This window comes from Anas platyrhynchos, chromosome 12 (genome assembly GCF_047663525.1).
Source record: "Anas platyrhynchos isolate ZD024472 breed Pekin duck chromosome 12, IASCAAS_PekinDuck_T2T, whole genome shotgun sequence".
Taxonomy (NCBI): domain Eukaryota; kingdom Metazoa; phylum Chordata; class Aves; order Anseriformes; family Anatidae; genus Anas; species Anas platyrhynchos.
The window spans coordinates 19,770,783-19,790,228 of record NC_092598.1 but is presented as its reverse complement, the minus strand read 5'-3'; the positions used below and the strand labels follow the sequence as shown (position 1 = coordinate 19,790,228).

At 46.5% G+C, this 19,446-nt stretch overlaps 1 protein-coding gene across 2 annotated transcripts; it reads right to left on the bottom strand.

The window, feature by feature from the left end:
- Positions 1–3,963: 3,963 nt before the first annotated feature.
- PLEKHF1 (pleckstrin homology and FYVE domain containing 1) lies at positions 3,964–11,736 on the bottom strand. 2 transcript variants are annotated; one of them, XM_027466981.3, is made up of 2 exons: positions 11,639–11,736; positions 3,964–6,372 (listed from the first exon to the last, which is right to left on the bottom strand). In XM_027466981.3, exon 2 carries the CDS (start codon positions 6,358–6,360, stop codon positions 5,539–5,541), a length of 822 nt encoding a protein of 273 aa, XP_027322782.1. In that variant the 5' UTR covers positions 6,361–6,372; positions 11,639–11,736; the 3' UTR covers positions 3,964–5,538. The 2 variants fall into 2 exon arrangements, with proteins under 2 accessions (XP_027322782.1, XP_021128598.1); XM_021272923.4 differs by lacking the exon at positions 11,639–11,736 and adding an exon at positions 10,385–11,619.
- Positions 11,737–19,446: the final 7,710 nt, after the last annotated feature.

Here is a 19,446-nt window from a genome sequence, read left to right as displayed (position 1 = left end):
TTAGCGGGTGCTGCTCTAAGTGCTGCTTTCCTGCCCTGAAAAGCCAGGCACCAGGCTTGCCCCGTGGCTCTGGTAAGGCTCGAGGCAGCGTGTCATGTGTGGGGAGAGGTGCTGCTGCAGCAGGTCGCTGAGGGGGCCGCCGCCACACGCTCACCCCAGCTGTCGCAGGGAGGCGGTTACGTGAGGGCTGCCTCCTCATGGCTGAGCTCCATCGGTGAGCTTCGACAGAAGTGGGAACAATCCTGCTGAGAGGCCTCGGTGCCACCATTATTTTTCCCTCTGGCATCTCTGGAAGAGCCTTGAGACGTGAAACCGCTATGGTGTCTGTTTTTCGCTTATATGTAACTCTCCTGATAAAGGCTGTATGTGACCTTTTCTTTCTTGTTGTTCTCTGTCAGAGGAAAAGAAGCCTGCCTGGCCTTGGGTTAATGCTTTTCCTTGCTCAAATCCTGTTTTTCTAAAGTTCTCACTGAAACACTCACATTGTTTTTAGGACAAAAATATAAAGCCCAAATATGCACTGGCGACATACAAACAAGGCGTTTCCTTGAAGCGATGAGAGGCTGCGTGGCACTGCCAGCGAGCCCTAGGCTGGTGCCAGGGCTTCATCGCTGGGCAGCGGCTGCTCTGCCGGGCACATTCCTCCCTCCCTTCAGGATAAGCACTGTGTGAGAGCCCTCTTAAAGCAGAACCTCTTGTATTTAGCTCCCCTCCTTCCTGTAATAACAAATGGGGGAGATTGTGTAACTTGCCGCTGGCTGCCAACGTCTCTCTCAGAGGTTTACAGAAAACTTGCTCATGGTTTATTGTCATTGCTGTGCCTGACTGGAAATGAAGTCAAATGCCAGCTTCAAAGCGAGCTGCTTGGTGTTACTCTGTTTGATACTTTTCCCCTGCATGCCTCTTCTCCTTGGGTTGCTGTCTCGAGATCACAGCACTGACGGTTGTTTCTCTTTTGAGGTTTCATGAACAACTGCACGGGCAGGAAAGGCTCTTTTCCATACATGCGTGCCACACAGTGCTTTCTGTTGTGCGTGACACTGAGCATAAACCAGGCCTGGCTTTTGGTTGTGCCCTCAGTGCATGGCTTCACGGGAGCTGAGCTCTCCTCCCCAGATGATCAGGAGAGCACCTCCAGTGCTCAGGTCATGGTCGGTTGGCCACGAGTCTTTTTGGAGCTGTTTTGCGATACCGTGTCCACCATGGAAGTGACAGTAAACGTAGGTTAATGTCCTCTTTCTACTAACACCTTTCTTAAAAGTCCAAGGCTTGGAGCAGAAAGAGTCAGAAACAGAACCCTCTGTTTTTAGTTTGTGTCACTTTAAGGCTCTGCTGTGGTTGGGGCCATCTGTGTTTGTCAGTTCCTTCTGTTAACCAAAAATCCCAAGCTGAGGAAAACGAAAACCTGCCTTGCAGTTGTAGTGAGATGGAATTGGCCATGGGCTGTGGCAGAGTCAGACAGAATTCCTGCCTGGATAAAAACTGACTATTTGAGTAACTTGCAGCAAGAATTTGACTGCGAAGCTGGCTCGCTTCATCGCGCTGCCTTCAGATGTTTGTACGCTGTGCTGAGTCAGCACCATGCTCTGGGGTTTGTGGTGTTCCTTGGCTGTGCCTCAGGGATGGCTGAGCACACATTTCTCACTAAAGCTCTTTGATCCTTTGTGTTTGGTTTATTCACAGTTCAAATCTCCCTGTTACCTTTCATTCTGCTTTTGTGACCAGCTGCTGCAGTAGTGTCTCTTCTTCCTTCCCATGGATTTTGGAGAGCTGATGTGGATTTCACCATGGCATAGCCATAACTCTGTTTTTCTGTCACTTTGCTGGAAAATCCCCAGCAGGTCTGATGTTAACATTTGAGTTTTGTTTTCCTTGTTCAGTGCACCAATGTACTTCCTGTTCCTGACAGCTATGGGGACTGTCCTCTGCCTTGTGTGCCCAGCTGAAAAGCAATGATTTTTTTGAGGGCCAAAAATCTCTTGCATTTTTCTTAAAGTGACTGGGTTCCAGGTTTGACTCAAGGAACAGAAAGACCAGCTTTCAGCCAGTCTCATTTCCTGAACTAGGTTACCCCAGTGTCAGGTAAGTGCACGGTTGGTGCATGGTGGGGATGGTTGTGCAGTGCTGAGCTATGTGGGTTTTGACACCTTCAGACAGTAGTCTGAACAAGGAAATTCTTCTTGTAGCTGATCCCCACACATCACATTTAGGAGTCTTTTAGGAAGATGTGACTCCACAAATCCCCCACCTGTATGTGTTTTTTTTTTGAACTGAGCATTCAGGCTGCTGGTCTCCTTCCTGCTGGGTTTGCAGACTTTAATGAATTCTTGAATTCCTGCTAACAGATTTATTTAGCTAAAAAAAAAAAAAGGAAGAAAAAAAAAAAGGAAATGCCCCATTAATGCACTGGAGATAGAATCAGGCTGGAAAACTTCAAGACGGACTGCTGTAATAGCACAGCCCATGATGTAAAACCCATGTGTTCAGCAGGCCAGATGCCAGGAGTCCCAGGCTCTAATCCCAGTGCTGAGGTCCCAAGCTTGGGTAATAAAATTAAAGGAGAAGAGAAAGAAAAAGAGGCCTTGTTTAAATTTCCTCATGTTTTCCTCAGCATGCTCCTTTTACCACATGCATTATGAATTTAATAATTGCTAGGTTTCTTAGGTCTTCTGCGTGAAGTGTTTTCCCAAATCTGCAGCAGCCCCAGCCTTTCTGGGTCTCCCTGCTCTCAATTCAGTACAGTGAGGGCTTGCAGCAGCTGTGTGATACCCAAAAGCTCTGTCTGCATGGCTGCGTAGTTGAGAATAGCACTGACCGACAGCCTAGCAGTAATGGAAAACTTTGTGGGAAAGAATTTTAAGGTACAGGAAGCCAGCATGTCTGTCAGAAGCCTATGGAAGTGCAGACACTAATGTGCACCTCAGGTCCAAAACACGACATTCAGACTGATACTCAAAATAGCATCATGTGTCATGCTTGTCACCCTTATTCTCAAGGGTGTCACAGCTCTTCTACCTTTGATCATTCTGCATACCTTCCTTCTGTAAGGAATGGGGAAGTAAGTTGGTGGAAGGTCTGTGCATTTTGGGAAATTACATGAACTATACCATGCACACAAAAAAAGTATCTGGGTTTCATATTTTTTATTTTTTTTTGCCACTGTGATTACAGAAAGATCTTGCCCTACAAGAAGGCATTTGTAAGAAATGTGACTGTCCTTCATTAGTGGGTAAAAACAGTTCATAGGTCTTTTGGGGCCCGATAGTAGTAAGACCTTTGGACATACAAGATAAAGAAAAACTGATTTCTGAAAGCACTAAGGAGTAGATTCAGAACTGGAATATATTTCTGGAGCCAATTAGTAGGAAGAAACTTGAGAGTTTTGCCTAAGGAATACAGAATTGGAACTTAAGTTATGGATGCTGATTCAACAACTGTGCTATTTTTGGCACCTGAACTGTTCTGATGGCTGTTTATTTTTAAGGTCAGTTTCTGTTTGCATAGCATATACACCCTTCTGGTGGGTGGGAGGCATTATAAAAACAATCACCGCTGCTCAGAATTATGAACTAAACTTGAAGAGGGATGGAAAAAACAGAACTCAGTGTACTTATTACTTTAAAAAACATCTGTTCAGGTCATAAGGTTTGTTGATCTGCTGTAAGCTGTGCCCCCACCAGAAGAATACTATTGCAATTAATATAGACTACTGCAGGGGATTGCAAAACACTTGGAAAGACTTGGATGATGATAAAATGGTGTAAGAAGAAAGATGGAATCAGATTTGGCAATTTTTTTGAACGTATTCACCTTCAGGTAGTACATAAAAAAACAGAACATTCATCCCATGGTTAAAGAGTTGCTAAGAGCTGGATTTTGTGCTGGCTAGCCATGCTTGAACCAGCACATTTATCCCATCCCTTGTTTAAGACTCCTGTTAAATAACAACACATTTCAGTGACATATTTTTCTGGCTTCTTTATGTTGGCCATATCTTTATTCACACAGTCAAGTAATACAAATTCATTTGACAGTGGCAGTTTACAAAAGAAGGTACAAATGATTATTTTGAGCTTAATTTTTTTTTTTTTTAATAAAATAACTCTGGCCAGCTGATATGCAATGCAGTGTTTGGACCAGATACTGGTATGGAAATGATTTATAACATCGGCAGTGTACCCTCGGATATGTTCCTTTCCCAGAATTTAAGATACACAATACAAAAATATACTAAAATAATAACTGAGTTTGTAGAAATGTCTGCTGCAATATAATTGCTGTTGTCTAAGTCTCAGTATACATACTCCCATGCTACATTATGATAAAATATTTGAATAAACACAGTTCATTTCTAACAATTTGAATGTTTTAAGTTCATCTCAAAATAACTTGCTTGGGTTCTAATCCTGAAAACACATTAAGGACCTTAACTTTGAACTTGTGAGACTGATACAGCGAAATGAGCATCAAAATGAATGTTCAGTTTCTTGGTTCAGGAAGGGAGTAGAGGTTGAAATACTGAACCTCATAGGATCTTTACTTGGGATATTTTCCTGGATTTTTGAAGACTTTTAACAAGTCCTCACTGGGCTACCCCTTTATGTGGTAGGCTTGAGGTCATCAGGTTCTGGTAATCTGGTGAAACTGCCGGGAGGTGAGGTTTGGGATTCTGCACTTGATTCAAATGCAGTAAGCTTCCTCCTCCTTCCCTTCTTTCTATAAATGTACCTGTCCCTCTTCCCCTCCCCTCCTCCTTCCCTTCTTGCCCGGTATCACCAAAATTATACATATATTTTTTAATATGAAAGTGCCAAATGCTCCAGCACTTTGCTAAGGCTGCTCACGTTGAGCATCATATGACCCCTCTGCCTTCACAGCACAATTTCCTTAGTGTTTCCAAAGTTCAGAAACCTTGGTGTAGAAATCAAAGTCTGTGCCTATCTTACCACACGCTGATAAGCAGCTATCCAGTCAGGTTTGCACACCTGCAGTGAGAATACCTGAAGTAGATCTAATGCTTATGAAAAATGCCAGCCTTGGAAGTTCTCTGTTCTCCTTAAGAAAATGCATCATGGGAAGCAAAAGCACCAGTTTTCTGCATTGCCCTATTTGGAGCTTCCCTTGCCTCTGAAAGAGAAATTCACCGCTAGCAGGCAAGCATGTTTAAGTCAAGGATTTGCTCCTTTTTCTCCTGAGGGTAATCTCAAAGCATTTGAGAAAAAAAAAATAAAAAATTAGTATTGTTCTATTTTTGCAGACAGGAATACTAAGGCACAGAAGGGTGAACTTGTTTGGATCAAGACTGATCTGCAGGTCTCTAGTCCAGGCTCTTCACTAGGCTGTCACTCTCTGCATGCGAGACATTCTCAGAATGACAAGGGGTAACACCCTGACCCTTTGTTCCCTCGCAGGCAGCACAAACAGGAACCAACATCCACCTTCCCAGATACGGCCTCCAGAGAAAATGATAAGGAGGACATGCATTGAAGGCCAGAAGTTGGCTTCCCAGTGTTTAAATTCCACTGACTCCCAAGGAGGTCAGCTATGGAAAGATGACCAAGATACTTCTGAGGTATAAAACTCCGTGTCTGCTGGCCACTGGTCAGCTTTGTCATCGTCGGATTTGTCACTGTCGTCACCGCTGGAGGGTTCGCAGCCTGGGATGGCAGAACAGTACCGCTCCAGCTGCTGGCAATCAGCCTCTGCTTCCTTCTTCTGCTCTGCCAGCAGCTGCCTGTAGCACAGGTTGCAGACCCTCAGGGGCTTGGGGGACAGCCGGGGCATCAAAAACCTCTGCCTGGAACAGTCCCCACACACGACAAAGCCACACTTGCGGCAGTGGTGCCTTCGAGTGAGGGTGGAGAACTTGGTCTGCGTGCAGCGCATGCAGATGTCTGTCGCCTTGTCTGGGATCCAAGGGGCCGCGTGCTCCGTGGAGGGCTGCCTGCCTGTCTTTGTCAGCAGGTGCCTGATGCACTCCTCCAGATGGCTGAGCCACTCCTTCCGCTCTGTCAGGGAGGCCGCAGAAACCACGAAGGACTTCTTTGAGGTTTTAATCATCCAGCGGTTCTTCATCTGCAAGGTGTCTGGCAGCGTCTCCAAAGTGACATCTTCAAGGGGGATGATGTGCTGGGAATTGTACTTCCTTTTGTTAATCACTATGCTCCCGTACACCAGGATGTCGTTGAAAAGGAAGAATATGCGAGGCTTTGGTTTCTTGCGGCATTCTTTGGTTAAAATCCCTTCTCCTAAGAGGACTCTTCCTGGCACAGCTAAGGGCTGGCCAGAAGCCCCAAAGCAGTTTTCCACAGCAGCGATGCGCTGGCTGTTGATCTCAGTGTTTGCGAGGTGGTCCACCATCTCCGGCTCACTCTGAGGAGAGGAAAATAAAGAAGGAAGTGATGAAGTGCACTGAGCAAACTGTGCCAGGATGAGGCCAAGCATCAAACGTATGCACAGGTGAGGAGCTTCTAATGCAGACTGGGGTTAGGAGCCATCTCCTTGCCACTCTTCATGTGAGATTATTGCCTTTTAAGTTTTCAAAGCTTCTGTCCCCACTTTACAACAGCTTGGTCTCTGCTGGGCTGGCTCTGTTTACAGCAATGGAAGCCCTCTAATACGGTCACCTCTTCCATTACAACTCTGCTTTTCACCAGTATAACTGCATTCCCACATAAAAGGAGGCAGGCTGGTCTAAGTACTGCATACGTGGGTGCATTACTTGCTGTGGAGTTGCTGTACTGTGAAGCTAGAGGGTGCCAGGAGCACCCACCGCCCGTCCTGGCCGGTGAGTGTGGCTGCAGCGCTGCACAGGCACCCTGCTGGCACCCGTGGTCTTCAGAGCAAGCGTCCCATCTCTGACAGCACGCTCACCGAGGGTCAGTTACACACACACACAGTTACACACACAAATGAATGCCATTTTAGGCCAGAGCTCAGGCAGGCTTTTGGAACAAAACAGAGTGCTCTATTGTTTGTTCCCACTGATCCTCCGTGCGTGACAAAAAGGAGAAAAAAGGTAGGGGGTAAAAAACCCAACATCATCTGAATGAATAAGCCCACACAAGCCAACCCGTTCCACCACTGCCCCAGCTGTTTCAGCTGCCTATTGCATGTTCCTCCAGCTCCAAGACACCATTCTGAAAAGCCTGATCTCTGCTGAAAGGGAAGTAGCATGCCGCACACTCACCCTTCCCTACACCTCTGCACCCTTCTTCTCATACAACCCGGGTTTTTTTTTCTTGCTTTTAAACATAGATTAAAGTAACTCCAAAGCAAAAGCAAATGTTTTGCTATTCAGTTTGTAGTGAAGAACTGCTTTACATTGCAAGTGCTATTTTTCAGTGCACCTAATTCCCTCTGTGTTTCATTGTGATGCATCGAGGCTATTCAGGCCTAACAATCCACAAGAAAGTGAGTCATTTCCTCTTAAAGCGAGGTATTTCAGAGATCACGAGGTAGCACAGCGATCACAGGGATGTGTGTAGCCCTAGTTTCTATTAGCATTTTGTAGAATAACTAATACATAGAACCAGCCTCCACATTTTTTCCCATCCTTCTTACACAGAGTCCCTGCAGCCATGGAGCACTGCAACCTGGAGGGGAAAGGGAAGAGAAAGAGGGCAATATGCTGAGCTGGGTATTTTGAGGATGATCATGATTTACATTCTTGTCTTGCCCTTCACCCCTTCAGAAGGCTGGAAGGGAAACCACATAGTGGCTGTAAAAGGTTGCTGCATGCTGTTTACGTCTTGCCTAAGCTATTTAACAAACAGGTCATTCAATTCTTCTGAGTCCCCAGGTTTTTTTTTCTCTAGAGCAGGCCAGGATGTTTAGAATTTCCCTACAGCCTGCACAAAATAGATACTGGTTTAGTCCCGTGGGGAACCTGAATGAAATTACCATCTCTGCAAAAATAGCTTTAAGCAAGAAGTGTTGTGTGGCCAGCACTTCTGAAACTCTGGCTTCTGTGAGGGCAAGTACTGGGATTTCTAATTAATCCATGAAGACAGCACCTTCTGCAGCACAGGGCTTGTCTGAGACTGCAAGAATGCCAGCATGGCTTCTGCCAGCCCTGTCTGTTCCACAGAAATCTTTCCAAGACTCACTCAAGAGCTGCTGGGATCAGCTTGGATACCAACCCAGAAAGGCGAACAGAAGCTGACAAGTTACTAAAAGAGGACAATCCCAAGGTGAATTGTTCCCTTGAACTACAGGGAGGATCGTGAGGCTTCCAACTTCCCCCTGTAAGGATGTGAATTTTCAGGGTCTTCAAGTACCAGAGCAGATCTGACAGATTTGGACAGAGCAGATTTGATGGATTTGTTTTATGTTAAACATCAACTCGTGTATGTTCTCCAGCGTGAAATGCAATTTAAAATTAACTACAATACGACTACTTACAACAAAAGCATCAGCGAGACGGTAGCAGTATAACAAAATACCTTCAGAGGAAGTCAAAGAAGTGAGCAACTCTGAAGAAGTAGGAAAACTTCTGAATTTTTGTTTGGCTTTTTCAAGAAAAAGCAAGGAGAAAATAGCAGGCTCCAGCTGGCTGATTGCAAAAATGATCCCATGCCCCATTCTCCTGAGATCAGTACTGTGCCAGCAATTTGTAGTCACGAGGTGGTCGCCATGAGCTGACGGCATGCTGAGCTACTGGGGGCGTGCTACTGCCAGATGTGCAAGAATGCACAGGTATGGTACAATCAGCAGCAGCCCAAGTAATGCCCCAAAACCCCACTGTTTAGTACTTAGTACTTGCTATCAGGAGAGAAGAGAGACTCCGTTCCCTTCCTTACAAAATGCTGTAAAGAATTTTTGGCACCAGCAACACCAACTGGGATAAATCAAGCAGTTTATCCTGCTCTCGCTGATCTTGATTCCTAATGCTTGCAGATCACAGAGACCAACTCTTCTCCTGTGTCTTTTATTCTATGCATTTTACAAGCGCAGTCCAAGCTCTCAAGTAAGTATGGTACTTGAGACAGCTCTATTTCCAGGGTTTTCCATGCACCAGATCCCAGGGGAAATGAAAACATTTTGCCAGATGTAAAGACTGTGCCTGAAGAGCCAAGACACACAAGCTAGATCGTTTTCAAACAGGAGTGCAAGCCCTATTGAGGTGAGAGCTTTATCTATTGGATTTCTTTGGCCTATAAGCAGGATAGAATGCTTTTGGACTTCTCGTATCATAGAATGGCTTCGGTTGGAAGAGACCTCATAGATTATCTAGTTCCAACCCCCCTGCCATAGGCAGGGACTTGCTGCATGGGGCAGAAGGACAACAGGATAGACAGGTGATGGACACAATCCTGAAACGCAAAACAAAGAAAAGCAAGTTTCCATTACGTGTCACACTCCCACTTGGAGGAATCTCCATCCCTCTGAGTCATTACATACTTAAAATCCATGAGTTAACTAAAAAAAGATAATTCCATCCTAGGTAGGATTCACATTGCTTACCTCCAGGCTCAGACAAATAACTCCATGCATCTTTGCACTCCCTTTTCAGTCAGCGGGGAGAAACAGCCATCTGTAAGGGCACATCACCTCTTCCCACCATTTGGGAGATTAATCCTGCCCTGAGTTTCTAGATACTGCTTGCTTTGACTAATCACCCACAAACTGATTTTGTTACTACTGTGACTCACTGCAAATAATGCTCAGCTTTGCCTTGGAATGGGAGTACTGCCTATGACAGTTTCTGAGTCTGACTATTACTGCAGTTTCCTTCACTGTGAAGTGAGCGTCTCTGCCTTTAGGAACAACAGTGATGTGATATAAAAATCAAGATATAACTTCTAATCTATTTGATTAATTTTGGTAAATATATTTTTCCCTCTTTCTTCAAGTTTGTTCTGCGACATCAGCAGGATCATGGTGCTTATTTACCAAGTGATACACGCATATAAGCATCTCGTAGCAGAAACGTTCACAATTTAAATGAGAGAGGGAAGATGCACTTTTACTGGTGTTCTACTTTACATGGGAGTTTTTGGCATGGTAAAGTTTGATTTTCTTTTTTTCTTTTTGGTCAAGTTCCTTTTTTTTTCACATGATCAAATACTATGCAGTGAATATATTAACCCAATTTATACAATTGGCATTCAAAGGAAAAAATACTATTTTGTCTTCACTCAACTCCACATCTTTCAACAAAGAGTGCTTGTTAACTTGTGATTATAAATAGCCATGTTGATGCATGCCAGGCAGAGCATTTTGTCCTAAGCTCCTGGATCAGTGAGTCTGGAGTAGGTTTCTCAAGGCTGTTTGTATCTAAGGCGTAGACCTAGCAAAGCTGTGAGCTGTTCTACCTGGTTCTTCAGTTCCCTCTGTCAACCCTAACTGACAGTCTTGTATTCCCTGCATACATAACGCATACCAAATGCAAGGGTTGGCCCGCGGAGATGAGCACGTTGAGAGCAGATCTGCTGGCAGACTTCAGCAGGCAAATGCTCGGAGCCTCCTCTCTCTCCAGACCTCGCTCCCTCCTGGTTCAACCAGCTGTGAAGTCTCTTCTGGAGTCAGAGCTGCCAGGAGCTCCTCCTCACAAAGCACACTCAGCAGGAGGTGGTCACCTTTTATCCAGGCATTCGGTGCCCGGGGCAGGCATTTAGAGCAATAAAAATCCTTCCACTCCTCTCCCTGCCTGATTAGAGCTTGCCTCTCCCTCCCTCCCACGCGTGCTGATAGCTGCTGAGCCACCGGGGTACGGGAGGGCGCTGGCAGTGCCCTCCCAGTGCTGGTGGCAACCCCGCTTTAGGGCTTGGACATTTTGGGAATGGCTGTCACGTCAGGCCTTTGGCTGAGAAATGACACCTGTCCCAGTGGGGTATGGACTAACCATGCTGAGCTTCTTGTGTTGCTGCTTGGTGCGTTCAGGACCTCTGGGATGTGGGGCCAGAGTGGGGCAGCAGCCAAGCAGGGGCTTTAGAGGAGCTCAGGCTGATGCTGTCCCGGCCAGCAGTCGGTCGCTCAGGTTCAGCTGTAGCTCTTGCACGTACCGCCCAGCTCTGGGGGCACCCGAACAGCTTCGTGAGGAGGGAAGGAAAACCCCAAACTCCCAGAACGGCCTCCTTTGCCTTCCTGTCCCCCACTCTGCCCATGCACCCGCTCAAGCAGCGCAGCCGGGCAGCCCCCTGCACACCTCTCACTGGCCTTGCTGGCTCAGCAGCATGAGCCCGGCGACCCGCGGCTGTCCTGTGCCCTAAGAAGCCCCCGGGCCCTCCAGCAAGGAGGCTGCGGCTCCGACCTAAAGGCACGTGCTCGGGCAGCCCGGTGCCAACGCGAAACAGGTACGGGACGGCAGGACCCGGGGGGGAGCATCTCCCCCTCTCGTGCCCCGTGCGGGCACACGGGCAGCGCTCCCCGCCCGGCCGAGCCGCGCCCGGGGCTTCCCGAGCTGCTTTTCTGCCCCGCTTCCAGCGCCGAGCCCGCTCCCAGCCCCGGGGCTTCCCGAGCGGCGGGGCCGCCCCGCTGCGGAACGGCGCCCGCCAGCTCCCCGGCACCGCTGCGGGCTAACGGGGCGCGCTCCCTACGCAAACCCCGGCGGCTTGCCCGGAACGCGACACCGCGCCGCCCGCACAACCGCCCCCCGGTCCCGTTCCCGTTCCCGTTCCCGTTCCCCGGCCGGTACCTCCGAGTGGGCAGCTCCGAGCAGCTCCCTCCGCGCCGGGCGCCCCTTCGAGAGCCCGCCCCGCGCCCGCCCCGCGCCCGCCCCGCGCCCGCCCCGCGCCCGCCCCGCGCCCGCCCCGCGCCCGCCGTCCAATAGGCGGCGCTCGGACTCGGCGCGCCGCCGGGAGGCCACGCCCCCTGCTTGGGCGGTGGCCAATCGGGGGCCGGGGCGGGGCGCGCCGCCGCCAGGGGGCGCCCCGGGGCGGTGTCCCCGCGGTGCCGGAGGTTGGCGCGGGGCGGCGGGGGGGAGGCGGCGGAGCCTTCGCAGCTCCCGGCTCTGTCGACGAGAGCTGAGCCGCCCGCGCCCATGCATAATTCAGGCGCTCGCTCGCCCTAATGGCTTTTCTATTTTTAATGGGAACCGATGGACCTGTCAAGGCTTTAGAAATGTTTTTCTTCCCGGGTTTTCGTTTTCTTAGGTAATGCTAATGTGTGCTGGGAGCTTATGGTGCCCTTTGGAGCTGGAGTGCTCGGGCAGCTGCATGGAGCTTCCCCGCGACGCCACAGGAAGCAGATGCTAGGGTCAGGCCATCCACACCTTCCTGAGCATCTGGGAGGACAGACCCTGCAACGGAGGCTGTTGGGCTGAGCGAGGGTTTTCAGGTTGTTTCTCAAGCTCAGCTGTGGGGTCTTCCCTGTCCTTGTGGGAAGCGTGCCCAAGCAGCCTGTCGGTGCTGAGAGGTGCAGAGCAGGTGCCCGTGCTGGGCACTTGTGAGCCTGAGTGCTGCTCCATGCTCAGCCCTGGCACCAACTGGCCCAGCTGCCCCAAGAGCTGACTGTGGCAGACTGGGGAGCATCTATCCAGCTCAAGAAGTTACTCCTTGATAAAACAATTTTTTTAAATTGTAAAATTGTAAGGACACAAAACCCTGAACTGAGTATGCCAGAGTCAGAGCCTGTCTTATCCACCACAGTAATTTATATCTAACCAGCCATGGACTTTTAAAACTTTTTTTTTTTTTCCCCCGTATATGCTAAAATTACTCTGAATTCACTGTTGGGTTGTCGTAATCAGAGTCTTCATCACTTGTTTCTCAGTACACTCACCTGTGCAGCAATCACTGCATGGTAAGGTGTCAGCCAAAGGCAGCATGCGGTGAGGCAAACAATCTGGGGTTTGAAGGTTGTGTTTACTTTCTGCCACTTCAGTTGGAAGTGAAGGAGCGTTTAGGCAGCTGCTGCATAAAGCTAGGGAAGCTTCCAAGTACACACTGTGCATGCCTTCAGTGTTAATCAGTTGCATTGGGGAGATGACTTTTTTTTTTTGTTTTTTTTTTTGGAAGCTATTACAACCCAGTTTGAATGCCTTGAGTTGAGATATAAACTCAGAAGGTAACCAGTAATCTTAATGACCATTTGATAGTGAGGCTCAGGAGCTCTTTTTTTCCTGGCGGTTAAAGTGAAACATTTGTGACACCACTTGAAAAAGCTGCCACCTGAATTACCAGCTTTTAAAGTCTCCTTACCTTGCTCTGGTTGCATTATCTGATCTATTGCCTCTGGCATTTTCTCTAAAACCACTTGTTTCTCAGTAGCAGAAATACCTTGCCCAACTGGGATGCAATAATTTCAAAACAAGTAAAGGAAACTGCAGCTGCTCAGCTGAGTCAGCCAAAGGTAAGCTCTGCAGGGGTGAAAATGGATTTTTATTATCTTCTAGTGGCAAAGTTACTACAACAGCCTGCAGGAAAAACTTAGATTATAATACTAACAAAAACATCTGTTAAATTCTCAGCTCAGTGTATGTTTAGTGCATGTTAAAAAAAAAAAAAAAAAAAAAGCAGATGCTTTATAAAATTATTCTGAACAAAACTCAGTGTTGAGATTCAGTTTGGGATGTTAGGAACTCACTGTGATCTTAGGATAGGTGGAGGTTTTAATTAGTTGACTACACATGTCATTTTGTCATCAGATAAGACAGTTTGTAGCTATGGAGATACAGTGTGGTATCAAGATTTTAGTGAATTGAGCATGGAATATACTCCTATTAGTTAACAAGTGAATAAGTTAGTGTGTGTTCATTATACACGTTAGCTGTAAGAATGAATAACCTCTGTCCTGTGCTCTGTGAGAGTGTGGTATGCATCTGTCTCCCAGTGGATTCAGCTAATCAGGGTATTTTAGAAATTTTTGAATTGCTGTGGTTGATTTGTGTCACAGAAGCACTACCAGCATCGTCTGTGTGCTTTAGAAATGAGGTCCTTCCAAGTCTGACAGTGCAAAAATGACAGAGCCATACTTGGCTCTGTCAATATAGATCTAACCTGAAAAACGTTGGTTTCCAAAATATTACTAGTTTGAATGCATTGAAAGCACTGCCAGACAAACGTGTTTCAGAGGGTCCTTTTGGCTCCTCTCTGCCCAGGCGCAGGAAGTTGCCTACTTTTTGATTTTTTCCTAGGAGCCTGGCTGCAAAATGATTGCCAGTGATTAAAGTATTCCCCAAAGCAGCCTTGAGACTTGCTTGTTCCTTTTCCTTTTGTGTTAGGAAGTAATATATGATAGACGTGCTTTTGTTTTTACAACAGCATTGCTGTACTGTGCACACATGCAGCACTTCATTCCAAGGATCCTGAAGTGTAGCATAAATTCTAATAACCATGTGAGAGCTTGTGTCCTCCTTACAGAGAGTAAAACTGAAACTGTGTGAGTTATATATGGTCATATGCAGCTTGATCACTGAAATAGGAACAGTGGTTTATTTACCATTGTTTTCAGCAGCAACTGGCTATGGCTTAAAGTGAATCACAGGGAGGCTGAGGAACAGCCCCAGAAGCTCCTGACTCACAGCCTCATGTGCCTTGCCACAGGGTCACAGCCCAGCTCAGACATCTCAGTGATCATTGCAAAAGCTGTCATGTACAAGGAATTAAAAAACAAACAAACAAACTCTCTGCACTTGCCAGTTTGCATCGTAACGAGCCTTTGCATTTGCTGTGCCTTGTCCTTCCCTGCTCGGATCAGGAGCCCTGTTTTTCTGATCATGTAGTTGTCACCACAGTCGCTAGTGGGTTCTGCGGGGCTCCGTTTCAGAGCCAGTTCTCTTTAATGTTTACATAAATGACCTGGATGCAGGACTCAAATGTGTGCTGAGTATGTTTGCAGGCAACACTAAATGAGGAGCTGTTGACTCCCTCAAGGGCAGAGAGGCCTTGCAGAGAAATCTTGATGAATTAGAGGGCTGGGCAATCACCAACCGTATAATATTAACAGGAGCGAGTGCCAGATTCTGCACCTGGGACGGGGCAGCCCTGGATGTTTGTACAGATGGGGCATGAGAGACTTGAGAGCAGCCCTGCAGAGATGCATCTGGGGGCTATGGTTGACGGCAAGTTGAATATGAATCAACAGTGTGCTCTGGCAGCCAGGAGGGCCAACAGTGTCCTGGGGTGCATCAGGCACAGCATTGCCAGCCAGTAGAGGGCAGGGACTGTCCTGCTCTGCTCTGCGCCAGTATGGCCTCACCTCAAGTGCTTTGTGTGGGTTTGGGTGTCAAAATACATGAAGGACATAAAACGATTACTGAGTGTCCATAGGAGGGCTGCAAAGGTGGTGAAAGGACCGTAGGGTAAGGCATACGAGGAGCTGCTTGGTTTGTTCGGCCCAGAGCAGAGCAGGCCGAGGGGAGGCCTCATGGCGGCCTGCAGCTCCCTCACAGGGAGCAGAGGGGCAGGCGCTGAGCTCTGCTCTCTGGGGGGACAGCGACAGGACCCGAGGGAATGGCATGGAGCTGGGACGGGGAGGGTCAGGCTGTGGGTTAGGGAAAGATTCTGCACCCAGAGGGTGGTCAGGCACTGGGACAGGCTGCCCAGGGCAGTGGGCACAGCCCCAAGCCTGACAGGGTTAAGGAATGTTTGGGCAGTGCTCTCAGATGCAGGAGCAGATTTTTGGGTGGCCTTGTCCTGTGTGGAGCTGGGCACTGGACTCAATGATCCTTGTGGGTCCCTTCCAGCTTGGGTTATTCTGAGCCTATTCTATATGCAGTGCTGTACACAGCCTTTAGGTAGAGCTGTGATTTGACTGCTGAACAACCAAAAATGACGAAGGACGTAAATGGCATAGGTTAAATTTAAAAGCTGTGTATAAATACATAATAGCTAATTGCTCTTGGGGTCTAGGGGAAAAAAAAAAAAAAAAAAAAAGGGTGTGTGTTCTCACCAGTAAACAAAACAAAACAAAAAAGATGTTTGTGGTTGTCACCCTTATGAGGTTTTCAAACCTGTTTCATCTTTAATCTGTACACCAGTGTGTGTGTGCGTTAAGCTTTGACAGTTGTCTGTGCATCTCAGGGCTGTGGAGGCATAAAGTATTTTCCTTGTTCCTTCTTAATTTTCACTGATAAAAAGCAGTGGTGAAACATATAGTTGGAGAGAGGAATGCTAAGGATTTCCCTGCTAAGTCAATTTCAGTGTTAATAGTTGGTTCTCTTCACGGTAGACTGTAATTATAATCACAGAAGTAGTTAAAAGATCTGATCCAAAGCTTGGTAAGAGTTTTAATTTCAGTGGATCAGCATTTAACATGTAGTTCCATTGAAAGCCCCCATCTTGACTGTAAAAGTGATCAAATACCCTCAGTATTTTATGTTCCTTATATGATATCATCAGTGCGTGCCATTCTGCCTGGTATGGTATGCTAGACACGTGAGACATGCTAACACTTGAAACGTAAAACCATGAGCAGAACAATTGCGCTGCCTTGCTCTTGCAGGGTCACGTGGAGAGTGGGCAGGAGTGTGGCAGATGTCAGGAGGGCTTGCTGGACTTCTGGTGCTGGGAATACGAGGCGATGACTAAGAAGCTGCTGTGCCCAGGACCGTGAATGTGCCTTGCCTTGCAGTGCAGACCCCTCACCGATGTCCCACGCTGGCACCCCTCTCCCTGCTGTGCAGAGCACTCAGCACCACATGCCCCATGTCAGCTCTGCAGCTTCTCCCATGTGTGCTGTTGGGTTGAAAGTAGAAGGGTGCTTTAAGGCTGGAAAGTAAGCATGACAAGCAAAGAAGAAAGGCGTTGTATAATTTCAGTGGAAAAGTTTATCTTATCTGGGTTACTTAGACTTTCTCTCTCTTTTTTTTTCTTTTTCTTATTTTTCTTTCAGTCTCTGTTGCTAACCATGCTTTCTTTCACTCTTGACAGCATGTGTGTTCCCTGAGATTTGTGTTCATTTTTTGAGTGGATTCATCAAGTGGCTCAGACACCGTGAGTCTCTACGTCTCACTGAAGAGCTGCCCAGTATGGGGACATACATGTATGACAAGAAAAGCTCGGAAGAAGTTTTCTCTGTTTTATGGAGCTGAAGGGGTGAGTACCCAGTAATGACTAAGCAGTAAGTTGGGTGTACTGCCATGTCACTATTTCTGAGTAGTGATCATGCAGTAATGGGAGCAAGCAGGCTCTAGTTGTAATATGAAAAGGGAGGGTGAAAAAGATGTGAGGTAAGGGAGTATGAAATGCCAGAGCCATGAGAAGGCGTAGGCATTCAGTGCAGAGAGGTACAATATTGGAAAAGCAACATATGAAATGAACGTAGAAAAATGACATGTCTAAAACAACATTTTGCAGCACGCTTGGAGAGAGCTTTTTTGAAGCTTGACTGTCCTTCCCAAATGACATAATTCTGTGCATGTTCTTCTGAACTCTTCTCCTACTGTTGTTTTATTTAAACAGGGATCTCATATTCAGTATGCTTTTATTGCACAATATAATTCATGGTAAACAATTAGTTATTTCAAATACTAAACTTAGTTAAATTAGGCATTTCAAATATTAAAATGGAGAAAAAAGCAGAGGGAGCAAGAGTGTGATAATCATGACTTAATTATAAAAGACGTAAATGTGTTCGCTTATGATTGACTGATTAGTCAAAGACACATAAAAGAGTTTCATTCAGAAACCCTGCTTTGTCCATGGATATAGCTTCTATTTATGTGAAGAACATGCTTTGGTCTCTTTCCTTTAGAACTGTTGCCCAGGCTGTGTGTGCGCGTTGCTCGGAAAGGAAGTCATCTCTTTGTGAGGGACCTGTGCCTTGCCCCACATCAATGCCTTTTGTGCAGGCGGGTATCTGTTGTGATTGCCTGGGGCATCTGGGGAAGTTTTATGCATTGAGTGCATATTGCAGAGTTCTATGAAAGGGGAAAGAGAAAAAAAAGTAAAAAGTAAGGACATAAATATTTCCTCTTGGGTTCTTCAAATATAAGGGGAAACAGAAATGCGGCATGTTTTCAGGGTGTTCTGCTGAAATCCTGGAAACAAAAGAGTAAACTTAACTTGACGGGGATTCCCATCCATTGACATGCTGGATCTTAAAATGGAGAGGTGCTGAGCTGAAGGAGGAACCATGGGGGTTTCGTATAAGGTAGGAGGAGGTTTATTGGCTTTTAGGGAGCCTGACGCTGACTGGGCTGTGCAGCATATGAGATGTGACATAGGCCAGAATACAGAGGATTTGTGTGAAGGATTGCACCATAATTTATGAAGTGTAAAAAATATTGCCTGCTTGAGAAACCAGAGGGATTTCTTGTAATAGGAGGCATGTGGCAGGCTGTTCCGGGACATCTGAAAGGAGGAGTTGAGGGTCTTGCTCTGTACGTCAGCTTGAGCTGTGAAAAAATTGTCCATGTGCATGTGCTACCATCATGTCTTTTGGGGAGTCGAAGGTACCTGCAAGGGTTAATGTTTCCTGAGATTTCTCTCTTTCTGGTATACTGAGATATGCAGAAGGCTTTGTTTTTGGGTATGTATGTGTTGTTGTTGCTGTTTGTTTTTTTTTTTTTTCCAGAATGAATTGCTTCATCTCTAACCTGAACCCTGAAGAGCAGTTGAGGGGAGGTAGGGGAAGGCAGTGCAATTTGGCTCTGTACCATTTGGGCTGTTTGAATTCATTGGCTTGGGAGCCCCTAGAAATGCCTCAGGCTGTGTACCTCCTCCTGCACCCAACTTGGGAGAATCTCTTACCACTACTGCATGCATTAGCCTTCATTAATACAATTAGCATAATAGTGATTAGGATTCATTATTCCCTACCAAAAGATAAAGCCAGTAAGACATATCTCAGAATCAAATTTCTTAGCGCCTTGTCTTGGGATTGCTTTATTTTGGAGTTGTTTGCCTCTTTATATCCTTCCATCTCCTAGAAAAAAGAAAGCCACTTAATTGTAAAACTGTTTAGGTCAAAGAAATGCACTGAGATGATCTTTCACGCATGCTAAATAGGTGAATTGATCTATGGGACCCACACAGCTCAGACAGCTACTCAACAGTAGAAACTGCGAACTTCATCTTCTTCAAGCACAAAAGCTACTTAGTTTCCCCATGTTGAAGACTTTTTATAATAGCAATAAGACAACTCTAGAGAGAGCCATCTAATATTAACTCCAGGGAGTAATCATCTAATCACAATCTGGGGGTGATTTGAAGCACTCATCTGGACCAAATGCCTCACAACACCCCAGGAGTGGTTTTATTGCATGATAGCAGTACCCCATTGAGCCTTATTGCTTAATTAAAAACAAATTCCCAAGTAATTTTTTTGCCTTTCCATAAAAACACAGTAGTACATAGCATGTATAAAACATCCATTAAATGATGGTAGATGCAAATTTACATTGTGTGATACAATCCGTTTCTTTACCACTTGGGGTTGAAGTTAAATGTAAAACCATTTCCTATAATCTGTGCACTGCTGCGTTTAGAGAGGAATAAATATGGGAAGGAGAGGTTCATTGTAGGATGCCTTGTTTTTATTAAGTGATATGTTTGGTCTCTT

What these genes read in the sequence shown, in the direction of transcription:
- PLEKHF1 (XM_027466981.3), bottom strand. Translation starts at nt 6,360, where the DNA reads ATGGTGGACCACCTCGCAAACACTGAGATCAACAGCCAGCGCATCGCT.